The sequence below is a fragment of the Oncorhynchus gorbuscha genome, linkage group LG03 (genome assembly GCF_021184085.1).
Source record: "Oncorhynchus gorbuscha isolate QuinsamMale2020 ecotype Even-year linkage group LG03, OgorEven_v1.0, whole genome shotgun sequence".
In the NCBI taxonomy this organism is placed as follows: Eukaryota; Metazoa; Chordata; class Actinopteri; order Salmoniformes; family Salmonidae; genus Oncorhynchus; species Oncorhynchus gorbuscha.
Window position 1 is genome coordinate 43047106 of NC_060175.1, and position 14374 is coordinate 43061479.

At 46.9% G+C, this 14374-nt stretch overlaps 1 protein-coding gene across 4 annotated transcripts in view; it reads right to left on the minus strand.

Annotated features, from left to right (window-relative positions):
• Nucleotides 1-14374, minus strand: part of LOC124031407 (ankyrin repeat and SAM domain-containing protein 1A-like) — a 48476-nt gene that overhangs the window by 18672 nt on the left and 15430 nt on the right. For all 4 annotated transcript variants that reach the window (XR_006838124.1, XM_046342614.1, XM_046342615.1 and 1 more), the window contains one exon: nt 7223-7338. Coding sequence is in view for 3 of the 4 variants with exons in the window: in XM_046342614.1 (XP_046198570.1) it covers nt 7223-7338 (116 nt within the window). In the remaining variant the exon portion in view is untranslated. The remainder of the gene's footprint in view (nt 1-7222; nt 7339-14374) is intronic.

The window sequence follows — 14374 nt, forward strand, 5'->3', positions numbered from 1 at the left end:
GTGACTAACACAAAGACAGGTACAATCACCCACGAAATACAACGCGCACTCAGGCTGCCTAAATACGGTTCCCAATCCGAGACAACGAGAATCAGCTGACTCCAATTAGGAATCGCCTCAGGCAGCCAAGCCTAACTAGACACACCCCTAATAATACACACTCCCAATTAATACAACCCCAATACGAAATACAACATAAAAACCCATGTCACACCCTGGCCTACCCAAACATATAACAAAAACACAAGATACAATGACCAAGGCGTGACAGAACCCCCCCCCTAAGGTGCGGACTCCGGGACGCACCTCAAGAGCATAGGGAGGGTCCGGGTGGGCGTCTGTCCATGGTGGCGGTTCTGGCTCGGGACGTGGACCCTACTCCATAAATGTCCTAGTTCCTCCCCTTCGCGTCCTAGGATAATCCACCTTCTCCGCCGACCATGGCCTAATAGTCCTCACCCTGATCCCCACATAACTGAGGGGCAGCTCGGGACCGAGGGGCAGCTCGGGACCGAGGGGCAGCTCGGGACCGAGGGGCAGCTCGGGACAGAGGGGCAGCTCGGGACAGAGGGGCAGCTCGGGACAGAGGGGCAGCTCGGGACAGAGGGGCAACTCGGGACAGAGGGGCAACTCGGGACAGAGGGGCAGCTCGGGACAGAGGGGCAACTCGGGATAGAGAGGCAACTCAGGATAGAGGGGCAACTCAGGATAGAGGGGCAACTCGGGACAGCGGGGTAGCCCGGGACAGAGGGGCAGCCCGGGACAGAGGGGCAGCCCGGGACCGAAGCAGCCCGGTACTGAGGGGAAGCCCGGTATTGAGGGGAAGCCCGGTACTGAGGGGAAGCCCGGTACTGAGGGGAAGCCCGGTACTGAGGGGAAGCTCGGTACTGAGGGGACGCCCGGTACTGAGGGGAAGCGCGGTACTGAGGGGAAGCCCGGTACTGAGAGGAAGCTCGGTACTGAGAGGAAGCTCGGTACTGAGAGGGAGCCCAGTACAGAGAGGGAGCCTAGTACTGAGAGGAAGCTCAGTACTGAGAGGAAGCTCAGGCAGGTAGTAGGCTCCGGTAAATCCTGGCTGGCTGGTGGACCTGGATGATTAAGGTTGTCTGGCCGATCTAGAAGATCTTGGTAGACTGGCACTTCTGGCGGATCCTGGCAGACTGGCACTTCTGGCGGATCCTGGCAGACTGGTGACGCTGGGCCGACTGGCGGCGCTGGGCAGACAGGAGACTCCGGCAGCGCAGGAGAGGAGAAAGGCTCTGGCTGCGCTGAACAGGCGAGGCGCACTGGACGCGCTGGGCCGACTGGGAGCACTGGTGGCGCTGGACAGACAGGAGACTCCGGCAGCGCAGGAGAGGAGAAAGGCTCTGGCTGCGCTAAACAGGCGGGAGACTCCGATAGCGCAGGAGAAGAGAACAGCTCTGGTTGCGCTAAACAAGCGGGAGACTCCGGCAGCGCAGGAGGGGAGAAAAGCACTGGCTGTGCTGAACAGGCGAGGCGCACTGGAGGCCTGGTGCGTGGTGCTGGAACTGGTGGTACTGGCGCGAGGACACGCACAGGAAGCCTGGTGCGGGGAGCTGCTACCGGAGGACTGGTGTGTATAGGTGGCTCTGGATAGACCGGACCGTGCAGGCGCACTGGAGCTCTTGAGCACCGAGCCTGCCCAAGCTTACCTGGCTCGATGCCCACTCTAGCCCGGCCAATAGGAAGGGCTGGTATAAGTCACAGCTGGCTCTGCACCCGCACTGGAAACACTGTGCGCTCCATAGCATAACACGGTGCCTGCCCGGTCTCTCTAGCCCAACGGTGAGCACAGGGAGTATGCACAGGTTTCCTACCTGGCATAACTATTCTCCCTTTTAGCCCCCTCCCAATAATTTTTTTGGGGTGACTTTCCGGTTTCCAACCGCGTCGCAGTGCTGCCTCCTCATACTCACGCCTCTCCGCTTTAGCTACTTCTATTTCCTCCTTGGGACGGCGAAATTCTCCCAGCTGCGCCCAGGGTCCTTTTCCGTCTAATATCATCTCCCAAGACCAGAAGTCCTCATATTGCTGCTCCTCACAATTAACAGGGAGAGTAGGCTCAGGTCTGACTCCTGACTCTGCCACTCTCTCTCTGCGCTTTCCCCCGTTACCTACGGTTTTCGCTCTGTATAGCCGTGCTCTCCTTTTCGATTCCATCCGTGTATAGCCCTCTTCGCATTGCTGTAGGGAATCCCAGGCGGGCTCCTGCACTCGCACTGGGTCGGACGCCCACCTGTCGATTTCTTCCCACGTCGTATAATCCCTGCTTCTGCCGTCCATATCGTCCTCCTTTAGCTCCTGCCAGTTCACACGCTGCTCGGTCTGTGAATCGTGGTGGGTGATTCTGTAATGAACTTCGTCTGTTGTTTGTAGAGAGGCAGACCGAAATGCAGCGTGTAGGTTACTCATGATCTTTAATAAAGATAAAGCGGTACATGAAATAATAGAAAATACAAAAACAACAAACGAGTGAAACAAATTACAGCCTATCTGGTGACTAACACAAAGACAGGTACAATCACCCACGAAATACAACGCGCACTCAGGCTGCCTAAATACGGTTCCCAATCCGAGACAACGAGAATCAGCTGACTCCAATTAGGAATCGCCTCAGGCAGCCAAGCCTAACTAGACACACCCCTAATAATACACACTCCCAATTAATACAACCCCAATACGAAATACAACATATAAACCCATGTCACACCCTGGCCTACCCAAACATATAACAAAAACACAAGATACAATGACCAAGGCGTGACATCGTGCTGTTAGGTGACCTAAACTGAGACATGCTTAACACCCCGGTCATCCTACAATCTAAGCTTGATTACCTCAGTCTCACACAAATTATCAAGGAACCTACCAGGTACAACCCCAAATTCGTAAACACGGGCACCCTCATAGATATCATTCTAACCAACCTGCCCTCCAAATTCACCTCTGCTGCCTTCAACTTGGTTCTCAGCGATCACTGCCTCATTGCCTGTGTCCGTAATGGGTCTGCGGTCAAACGACCACCCCTCATCACTGTCAAACGCTCCCTAGAACGCTTCAGAGAGCAGGCCTTTCTAATCGAACTGGCCCGGGTATCCTGGAAGGATATTGACCTCTTTTCGTCAGTAAAGGATGCCTGGTTGTTCTTTAAAAGTAATTTCCTCACCATCTTAAATAAGCATGCCCCAATCAAAAATCGTAGAACCAGGAACAGATATATCCCTTGGTTCACCCCAGACATGACTGCCCTTGACCAGCACAAAAACATCCTGTGGCATACTGCATTAGCATCGAATAGCCCCCGTGATATGCAACTCTTCAGGGAAGTTAGGAACCGATATACACAGGCAGTTACGAAAGCAAATGCTAGCTTTTTCAAACAGAAATGTGCATCCTGCTCAAAAAAAATCTGGGACACTAAAGTCCATGGAGAATAAGAGCACCTCATCCCAGCTGCCCACTGAACTGAGGCTAGGAAACACTGTCACCACCGATAAATCCACGATAATTGAGAATTTCAATAAGCATTTTTCTATAGCTGGCCATGCTTTCCACCTGGCTACCCCTACCCCGGTCAACAGCCATACACTCCCCACAGTAACTTGCCCAAGCCTCCCCATTTCTCCCTCACCCAAATCCAGATAGCTGATGTTCTGAAAGAGTTGGAAAATCTGGTCCCCTATAAATCAGCCGGGCTAGACAATCTAGACCCTTTCTTTCTAAAAAAGTATCTTCCGAAATTGTTGAAGCCCTATTACTAGCCTGTTCAACCTCTCTTTTGTATCGTCTGACATCCCCAAAGATTGGAAAGCTGCCAGGATCATCCCCCTTCAAACGGGGAGACACTCTAGACCCAAACTGCTACAGACCTATATCTATCCTACACTGCCTTTCTACTTGGTCTCCTGACCCCTCCTGTCTCAGCCTCCAGTATTTATGCTGCAGTAGTTTGTGTCGGGGGGCTAGGGTCAGTTTGTTATATCTGGAGTACTTCTCCTGTCCTATTCCGTGTCCTGTGTGAATCTAAGTGTGCGTTCTCTAATTCTCTCCTTCTTTCTTTCTCTCTCTCGGAGGACCTGAGCCCTAGGACCATGCCCCAGGACTACCTGACATGATGACTCCTTGCTGTCCCCAGTCCACCTGGCCATGCTGCTGCTCCAGTTTCAACTGTTCTGCCTTACTATTATTTGACCATGCTGGTCATTTATGAACATTTGAACATCTTGGCCATGTTCTGTTATAATCTCCACCCGGCACAGCCAGAAGAGGACTGGCCACCCCACATATGCTCTCTCTAATTCTCTCTTTCTTTCTCTCTCTCGGAGGACCTGAGCCCTAGGACCATGCCCCAGGACTACCTGACATGATGACTCCTTGCTGTCCCCAGTCCACCTGACTGTGCTGCTGCTCCAGTTTCAACTGTTCTGCCTTGTTATTATTTGACCATGCTGGTCATTTATGAACATTTGAACATCTTGGCCATGTTCTGTTATAATCTCCACCCGGCACAGCCAGAAGAGGACTGGCCACCCCACATAGCCTGGTTCCTCTCTAGGTTTCTTCCTAGGTTTTGGCCTTTCTAGGGAGTTTTTCCTAGCCACCGTGCTTCTACACCTGCATTGCTTGCTGTTTGGGGTTTTAGGCTGGGTTTCTGTACAGCACTTTGAGATATCAGCTGACGTACGAAGGGCTATATAAATAAATTTGATTTGATTTGATTTGATTTAAGGTATTCGAATGCCAAGTTAACAAACAGATCACCGACCATTTCGAATCCCACCATACCTTCTCCGCTATGCAATCTGTTTTCCGAGCTAGTCATGGGTGCACCTCAGCCACGCTCAAGGTCCTAAATGATATCATAGCCACCATCAATGAGAGACAATACGGTGCAGCTGTATTCATCGACCTGGGCATTGACCTGGCCAAGGCTTTCGATTCTGTCAATCACAATATTTCTTATTGGCAGACTCGACAGCCTTGGTTTCTCAAATGACTGCCTTGCCTGATTCATCAATTACTTCTCAGAAAGAGTTGAGTGTGTGAAATCGGAGGGCCCGTTGTCCGAACCTCTGGTCGTCTCTATGGTGGTGCCACAGGGTTCAATTCTCAGGCCGACTCTTTTCTCTGTATACATCAATGCTGTCGCTCTTGCTGCTGGTGATTCTCTGATCCACCTCTACGCAGACTACACCATTCTGTATACCTTTGGCCCTTCTTTGGACACTGTTTTAACTAACCTCTCGGCGAGCTTCAATGCCATACAACTCTCCTTCCGTGGCCTCCAACTGCTCTTAAATGCAAGTAAAACTAAATGCATGCTCTTCAACTGATCGCTTCCCGCACCTGCCCACCCATCCAGCATCACTACTCTGGACGGTCCTGACTTAGAATATGTGCACAACTACAAATACCTAGGTGTCTGGCTAGACTGTACACTCTCCTTCCAGACTCACCTTAAGCATCTCCAATCAAAAATTAAATCTAGAATCGGCTTCCTATTTCGCAACAAAGCTTCCTTTACTCATGCTGCCAAACATACCCTCGTAAAACTGACCAGCCTACCGATCCTTGACTTCGGCGATGTCATCTATAAAATAGCCTCCAACACTCTACTCAGCAGACTGGATGTAGTCTATCACAGTGCCATCCGTTTTGTCACCAAAGCACCATATACTACCCACCACTGCGACCTGTACGCTCTCGTTGGCTGGCCCTCGCTTCATACTCGTTGCCAAACCCACTGGCTACAGGTTATCTACAGGTGTCTGCTAGGTAAAGCCGCACCCTATCTCAGCTCCCTGGTCACCATAGAAGCACCCACTCGTAGCACACGCTCCAGCAGGTATATCTCACTGGTCACCCCCAAAGCCAATTCCTCCTTTGGTCGCCTTTCCTTCCAGTTCTCTGCTGCCACTGACTGGAATGAACTGCAAAAATCACTGAAGCTGGAGATTCCCATCTCCCTCACTAGCTTTAAGAACCAGCTGTCAGAGCAGCTCACAGATCACTGCACCTGTTCATAGCCCATCTGTATACAGCCCATCTATCTACCTCATTCCCATACTGTATTTATTTTTTTGCCCCTTTTGCACCACAGCATCTCTACTTGCACATCCATCTTTTGCACATCTACCATTCCAGTGTTTTCATTGCCATATTGTAATTACTTCGTAACTATGGCCTATTTATTGCCTTAACTCCCTTATTTGCACTCACAGTATATATACTTTGTTTTCCTTTTTAAATGATTTATTATTGACTGTATGTTTTGTTCATTCCATGTGTAACTCTGTGTTGTTGTATGTGTCAAACTGCTTTGCTTGGCCAGGTCGCAGTTGCAAATGAGAAATTGTTCTCAACTAGCTTACCTTGTTAAATAAAGGTGAAATTAAAAATTAAAAAATAAAAATCCTGCAGCAACAGGAAATGTGAATTATTATGTGGATTATAATGAATGGACATTTTTGTAGGGATTGAAAAAACATGTGTGTATCAAATGTGTAAATTGTGTAAATTACAAACTTTAGATGGCTTTTTAAACCTCAAATACACTACATGTTTGCATTTCCTGCTGAGTAGGAACATACTCAGCAACAAAAGAGTGATCAAATTAAGATCCTGCATCTGTAAGAAGCACAAGGGATGTCATAATGATGTAACTTTCTGGTTGAAAACTGTTTTTCTGGCTGAAGTGGCATCAGTTAAAGATTTTTCAGGACTACAAAAATGTCATTTAAAGAAAATCAGTATACAATTTGACCATGACATCCCAATAGACAGTCACTACAGCATGAAGTCTCTACATCAAAAATGATTCATGCCTCTGAAAAAAAGGAATCTTAACTTTGCCACAATATATCTCATAGAATTGCAGTTGACGTTAGCAGAAATTGAAGTAATATCCATACTGTGGCCTCAACAGAGCCACTTGTCGTATCTGCTGATGATTGGGTGAGCTATACTCTGTATGTTATCTGGCTGGGCCAGCATGGGGGTTGAGGTTACAGAACATAAATCAGCCTACCAAGATAGGTGGAATGGTCGTGACTGGGATTTTACTGTAAATGAGATGGCATGTTAATAGGTTTTGTTGTGCCATAGAAGGGAGATTGAAACTGGGAGAGAGAGAATAAGATGGATAGAGAAAGTGAAGAGGGAGAAAAGGAAAGTAGAAAATATCTTAGACATGTTGACTCACCATGTAGCGTAGGTCGTCGAAGCCATTAAGCAGCAGCTTGCTCTCGTACTGTGGCAGCCCCACATGCTCCAGCCACTCTCCCACAGGCTGGTCCAGGGCTTTGCTGCAGGCCCCATCTGCCGAGAGAGGGAAGCGCTTCAGCAGGGAAAATCCCTTCAGCCGGTAGCAGCGGCATTCCGAGGACGAGACATGACATTGCCACATCATCCTCGGCCAGCACAGCCGAGTGCAGGAGCACCAACAGGGCAGAGGAGACAGGGTCCAGGCTGGGGAAGGGCAGCTCCCACAGAGCAGGAGGTGCCCAGTTACTCTTACACTGGAGATATAGTGGTGGAACCAGCCCGCCGTGATATACTGTACACCCACTGTCGTTACTGTGAGTGTCAATGTCAGGCAAGGGTAGAGGTAGAGTTGGATATGTAGACCCTTTGAATATTGATCACCAATTGATTGAGCCAATCTGGCATCTTCCATAAAAATCTTTAGCTAATTACTGACATGAAAATTGATCCCTTTGGTAGGTACATCCTTGACTACAAAAAAAGTGTTTGTGACTTTGCCTATGCCTAAAAATGTGTCAATATTTCCAGTACACGAAGCACTAAACAAAATAACTTTCAATGCCACACAAAAATGATAGAGTATTACTGGATATTACACTCCACATTGTGTCCTGGTTAAACCATCATCATGATCTTTAAAACAGATTATATTCCACTAAGGTATGATTAACCACAGTAAATTACAGCTCCCATAGTACACTTTGTAGCACTTGGTCACCTCTGTGTCAGTCCCATGGCTTTAGTGGACAACCTGTCTGAGAGCTCTGATGTGGCTCATTGAATAAAGGTAGAACCATGATAAAGTAAGGTATTAATGTAATCTGGATCATGATATTCTCTATAGGATTATTTTCTTACTCCACAAACGGAATGAGATTCCGATCTCATACACCAAAACTCAGGTCTCCCTTGAGGCTCCCGACTGTTGATGAAAAACTGATGGAATCAAATCAGAATTCAATTACCAGCCCATTGATAAAACTCCAGCCGCCTGCCCACCTGCTTGCCTGTGAAAAGAGGCTCTATGTCCTTGGTGTTCCCAGAGATCCTGGTGGTAAACCTGGTGCTTCCCAACATATAGACACTCCTCTGGAGGCTGGCTCATTCAGATAATATTCTTATATCTCACACCAGTAAATCCAAGCTCAGCTCCAACAGAGCGCAGGTGAGCCTCTTGACTCTTGGCTGAGATTTCCACAGGACCACCTTGGTTCAGTTTGCCCCCTCCCCATCCGATAAGCCCCCTCCACCCACCTGGCTCTCCCCCGCTGTGGGTACAGCTAGCTCCAGAAGCCCCTGTGCTCTGGGCAGAGGTTTGCTGCATCCCCTGTCTGATGCACGTACTGTCACAAAGAAGCTGCTCTCGGCTCACACGCTCTCCAAACTGCTTCCCTCACAGGGCATAACGTCCTGATGCTGGATACTCACGAGCCCAGAAAGCAGCCTCAACCGTGCCCTTCCTGCATGCACAACAGGCAGTCTTGATGCTCATCCCCTTTCCCAAATGTCTCAAGATTTATCTTACCCTGTCCTTCTTGCTCTCTCTCTTCTGCTCTCTTTCTTGCTCTCTATCACATTCCCTCATTCACATAGTCTCAGTGCACTGCAGGGCTGCCGTATGTTGCCTAATAGAGCAGGGTACAGCTCCACGTATCAGCTCTCTCTCTGTTCCTTCCTCTACCTCTCTCTGGCTCACTCTCACTATATCAATCCCCTCCCTCTCTCTCTACCTCACAGTCTCTCGCTCTCTCTCACCCTCCCTCTCCCTCTACTCATAGCCTCTCTCCTCTTGCTCACAGCCACTCTTACCCTCCTTCTCCCTCTACCACAGTCTATGTCTCTCTACTTTACCTCTACCATACAGTCTTTCTCTCTACCCACCCTCTGCACTGATTAGAATTGCACAGAGGCCCTCTGATCTTGCTAGTGCAGAAAGGACACCACCATCAGAGGCAGGGAACAGATCTGGGAGCCCAAGATCACAGACCTCTGTACGGAATAAATATGGTATGTAGGTTTTTCCCCTTCTCCCATTCTAAACTCAGCAGAAAAAGAAACATCCTCTCACTGTCAACTGCGTTTAATTTCAGCAAACTTAACATGTGTGAATATTTGTATGAACATAAGTTTCAACAACTGAGACATAAACGGAACAAGTTCCCACAGACATGTGACTAACAGAAATGGAATAATGTGTCCCTGAACAAAGGGGGGGTAACAGTCGGTATCTGGTGTGGCCACCAGCTGCATTAAGTACGGCAGTGCATCTCCTTCTCATGGACTGCACCAGATTTGCCAGATCTTGCTGTGAGATGTTACCCCACTCTTCCACCAAGGCACCTGCAAGTTCCCGGACATTTCTTGGGGGGGAATGGCCCTAGCCCTCACCCTCCGATCCATCAGGTCCCAGACGCGCTCAATGGGATTGAGATCCGGGCTCTTCGCTGGCCATGGCAGAACAGTGACATTCCTGTCTTGCAGCAAATCACGCACAGAACGAGCAGTATGGCTGGTGTCATTGTCATGCTGGATGGTCATGTTAGGATGAGCCTGCAGGAAGGGTACCACATGAGGGAGGAGGATGTCTTCCCTGTAACGTACAGTATTGAGGTTACCTGCAATGACAACAAGCTCAGTCCGATGATGCTGTGACACACCGCCCCAGACCATGACAGACCCTCCAGCTCCAAATCGATCCCGCTCCAGAGTACAGGCCTCGGTGTAACTCTCATTCCTTCGACGATAAACGCGAATCCGACCATCATCCCTGGTGAGACAAAACCGTGACTGGTCAGTGAAGAGCACTTTTTGCCAGTCCTATCTGTTCCAGCGACGGTGGGTTTGTGTCCATAAGCAACGTTGTTGCCTGTGATGTCTAGTGAGGACCTGCCTTTCAACAGGCCTACACCCCTCAGTCCAGCCTCTCTCAGCTATTGCGGACAGTTTGAGCACTGATGGAGGAATTGTGCGTTCCTGGTGTACCTCGGGCAGTTGTTGTTGTACCTGTCCTGCAGGTGTGATGTTCAGATGTACCAATCCTGTGCAGGTGTTGTTACACGTGGTCTGCCACTGTGAGGACGATCAGCTGTCCGTCCTGTCTCCCTGTAACACTGAGTCTCACAGTACGGACATAGCAATTTCTTGCCCTAGCCACATCTGCAGTCCTCATGCCTCCTTGCAGCATGCCTAAGGCACGTTCACGCAGATGAGCAGCGACTCTAGGCATCTTTTGGTGTTTTTCACCAAAAGATGTGTGTCTTTAGTGTCCTAAGTTTTCACAACTGTGACCTTAATTCCCTACCGTCTGTAAGCTGTTAGTTTCTTAACGACCGTTCCACAGGTGCATGTTCATTAATTGTTTATGGTTCATTGAACAAGCATGGGAAACAGTGTTTAAACCCTTTACAATGAAGATCTGTGAAGTTATTTTGATTTTTACGAATTATCTTTGAAAGATAGGGTCCTAAAAAAGGGGACGTTTCTTTTTTGCTGAGTTTACATGGACAGTGATTTTGAAGCTTGGCTTCCCAGTGCTTAACAAGGGATATTAAAACAAAGACCATTTTCAAGCGCTAGCTTATTAGCAGCTGGCTTTAACTCATTTACATTTCTCTTTGATGATAGGACTTGGGGGCAACACATATTCAAGTCAGTGCAGCGCTCACTCACACATGCACACACACACACCTGCGCACACACTCGCACGGATGCACACACGCATACACACAGTGCTTTAACAGATTGACTCTCATACTGTCAACCATAGTGACTCTCAAGTCCTTGTCTTTCGATACCCCCCATTCTACAAGATGACAGGAGAGACATATTCCATTAACTTCTGTTTTCATGTTAGCACATATCACAAATAAAACAGTTGATGCATGACGTTTACAGGTCAGATTACTGATGGAATCATACAGTGAAATGCAACAGGATGATACAAATGGGTACACAGACATCTATTGACATAAGTCCAAATAGGCATTAGCACCCACCTACGCAGGGCTGCTTACTGCTTCCATCACTGGTGTTATCTGGATGCAGCTGCAGGCATAGAGTAATTATTCAGGCTTTCAGTCTGCCTGTGAACACCACACACATCACATCCCCAGCCAGCTGGCCAGAGGAGGAGAAGTGATGGTTACAGAAGCAAAGTGAGGAGCAATCGATTGAGCTCCTGCCGTAATTGGCCAGCTGTGACCCAATTGCTGTGCCTTAACGATCAGGTAAAGGTCAGGGCCCATATTCACAAAACCTTCTTCTTCACTGCAATATTTTCCTTAACTATAGACTTAGAAAGTTGAGCAAAGTTTGTATTCCTCAAAAAGGTTATTGGAAATGTTCTTGCATTATTTCTTATGTTTCTCCTTAAGCAAAATGTTCGGAAGAAATTAGATTATTGAAAAGAAAGCTCTTGGATTTGCTCTTGGAAATGTTTTTAATTCCAAGATAGCTAAACCCTTGTCATAAACTCAGGGCAGTGAGAAAATAAGCTAATGAAAGCAATTGTTTAATTCACTCACAAACTTCATCTCAAAGTTTCAGTATTAATATTTGAAACTCAAGAGCATGTTTTAGCATTGTAATCTCAGAACGAAATATGCTAACATGATTGCCATTGCTAGCTAAAAAGCTAGCTAAATTGGTTGCCTAGTGAGAATCATCTTAAGAAGATATTTAAGAAGTTTGTAAGAAGATATTTGAGAGGTTCATAAGAAAATCATGAAATCTTAAGATATTGTGGAAGACTTGCACTTACAAACTATCTTATGAACTGCCTATTTTTTTCTTAAGAAGCCTCTTATGTTTTTGCCTAAGAAGTGTTTTGTGAATCTTGGCCCTGTCTTTGTGGCCACACATCCAAGCGAGCAAAAGCTAACGCTTATAATTCATAATCAAGAACAGACAGCCCTTCTATTAGACACACTCTGAGATAGAGAGAAAGGGAGGGGGAGAGAAAAGGAGAAGACAGAAAAGAGACACACAGAAGAAGATGAATAGTGAAGGTGATGAAATGTGCTTGTGGGGGAGATAATATGGTAATGAAAAATAGGAAAGACTGGAGAACACTCATTATGTTTCAGTCAGACCCCTCTCCTTTCCCCCTTCCCCCCAAGCTTCACCCATGTCAGCTCCTTTAGTATATCACTCAAACAATGCCTGTATAAAATACCAGCCCTTACCACCCAATTACAGCCATTCATTTGGGACAACAACCCCTCCCAGGGACCAGCGGGCCTAATTACTGACTGACAGAGGGTCACTCCATCGCTCCTGTTACTGTTAGGGGGAACTGGGTCACCAGCTCAACCTGGTAAATGGGTCTTGACATCCAGTTTGGGCTAGTGTGCTTTTGCATATGGAAAGAGAAAGCTACCTAGGTCTAGACTTGGCTCAGAGGGAAACCAGACAGACCTATTTAGGGAGAGGTAAACGCTCTACTGCCTAGATGAAGCACTGTCTATTTTATCGACGTGAGAGGAATGTTTGCTCCCTGTCAACACATCAACAACTCTACCAAAATGAGCTGCAGAGTTGAATTAATTCACGGGAACGGAAGACGGACTCTATTCCTTTGAACGTCAGAAGAATGGCATACACAAACTGAGCTGCAGGATGTCTCCTGTGTGTTGTTAGGAAAGCTCTCTCTCTCTTTCCCTGCTTCCCTTTAAGCTCATTTACTCAATGCTCATGTAACAGACAATTGAAGCACCTTCAAAACACAAATGCAAACATCACAATGCTTAAGCATTCAAAATGCCACATGGAATTGCAGGGATGTTTCTAGAGGCAACTTGGCACAGCAGTCTCATATCAGAAAATCGTATAGTTTAGAATTAATTAGCACAACTTGGCTCCAGGCCATCCCTGGGAAATGATCTATGGAGAGAGGGGGAAGGGAGGAATGGGAGAGAGGGATGGAAGGAATGTGGGAAAATTGAGCTATTTTACAATGGTGGGATGAGGGAGGGTAGAAGAGTGACAATTTGGCTTCTCCCTCCCTCACTCATTCTCTCCCCCTCTCTCCCTGGGTCCAATTCCAATGACAGTGTAATAAGCCTGAGTACAATCAGGAGATAAAATCAGCAAGCTATGACTCAGCTAAATCTGTGACAGGCTCCTGCTAAGTCCTCTGTATGACAAATGTAAATACAGAACTAGTCTAGTAGCACCATCTACATCAACAAACACATCAATTACCGTATTTTCCAGCCACATTACGTAGAGTACAATAACCTCAGGTTTGAAAAGAAAAGGAAGTTAAAATAATATCCAGTGGTATCGAGTAATTGGGATACAATACATATTTTTAAGTGAAGGAGAGGAAAAACTAAATTGGTCAGTTTTATGACTAATGATAATAAATGATGTGTCAAGGATCATTTATGGACGTTATGACTGAGGCCTGTTCGGTGTAATGGGCACACATCGTCAGAGGGAGGCAGCTGTGCTGTATGATGTCATGAAAAAGACCACAGCACAGTCAGCCTGCAGTGGGTAGCTAGCTATTTCTGCAAATTAATTCATAAGATACTGTACATTAGGCCCACCTACAATACATGTTACAACATTAAGCCTAAAGAGTGTCATTATCAATATGAGTTTGACAAAAAATCCTCAAAGCAAAATGACCCATAATTCACTGAGGTACATAGTCTTATAGAGGGATCTAAGGGAGGCTGTTGTGCAATGGAGATACCATATATCAAGTTGGGAATGTAATCTAAACAAATTCAGCCATTGCCAGTTGGCTTCCCCCTGAGCACAGCCTGAAGGACAGACTCGATGAAGCAGAGCATCAATTCAGCCACTATTGAGACACAGCACAGGAAAAATGACAGTCAAGTGAGTTTTAAATTAGATTTATTTTAAAGTGGAAATACACTTCACCCCACAACAAATCCCATACAGATGACATAAGTTGCACACACAACTAATGACACATTGGATTGTATCGATTTATGGGGGAAACAAATCTTCATATAACTTATTTTATTTTATAGTACTTTTTTCGGGGGGGGGTAGAGCAGCTTTAATATTTCAGATAGATTGTGGGTACTATCAATTTAATTGTTTATATCATTTCTAA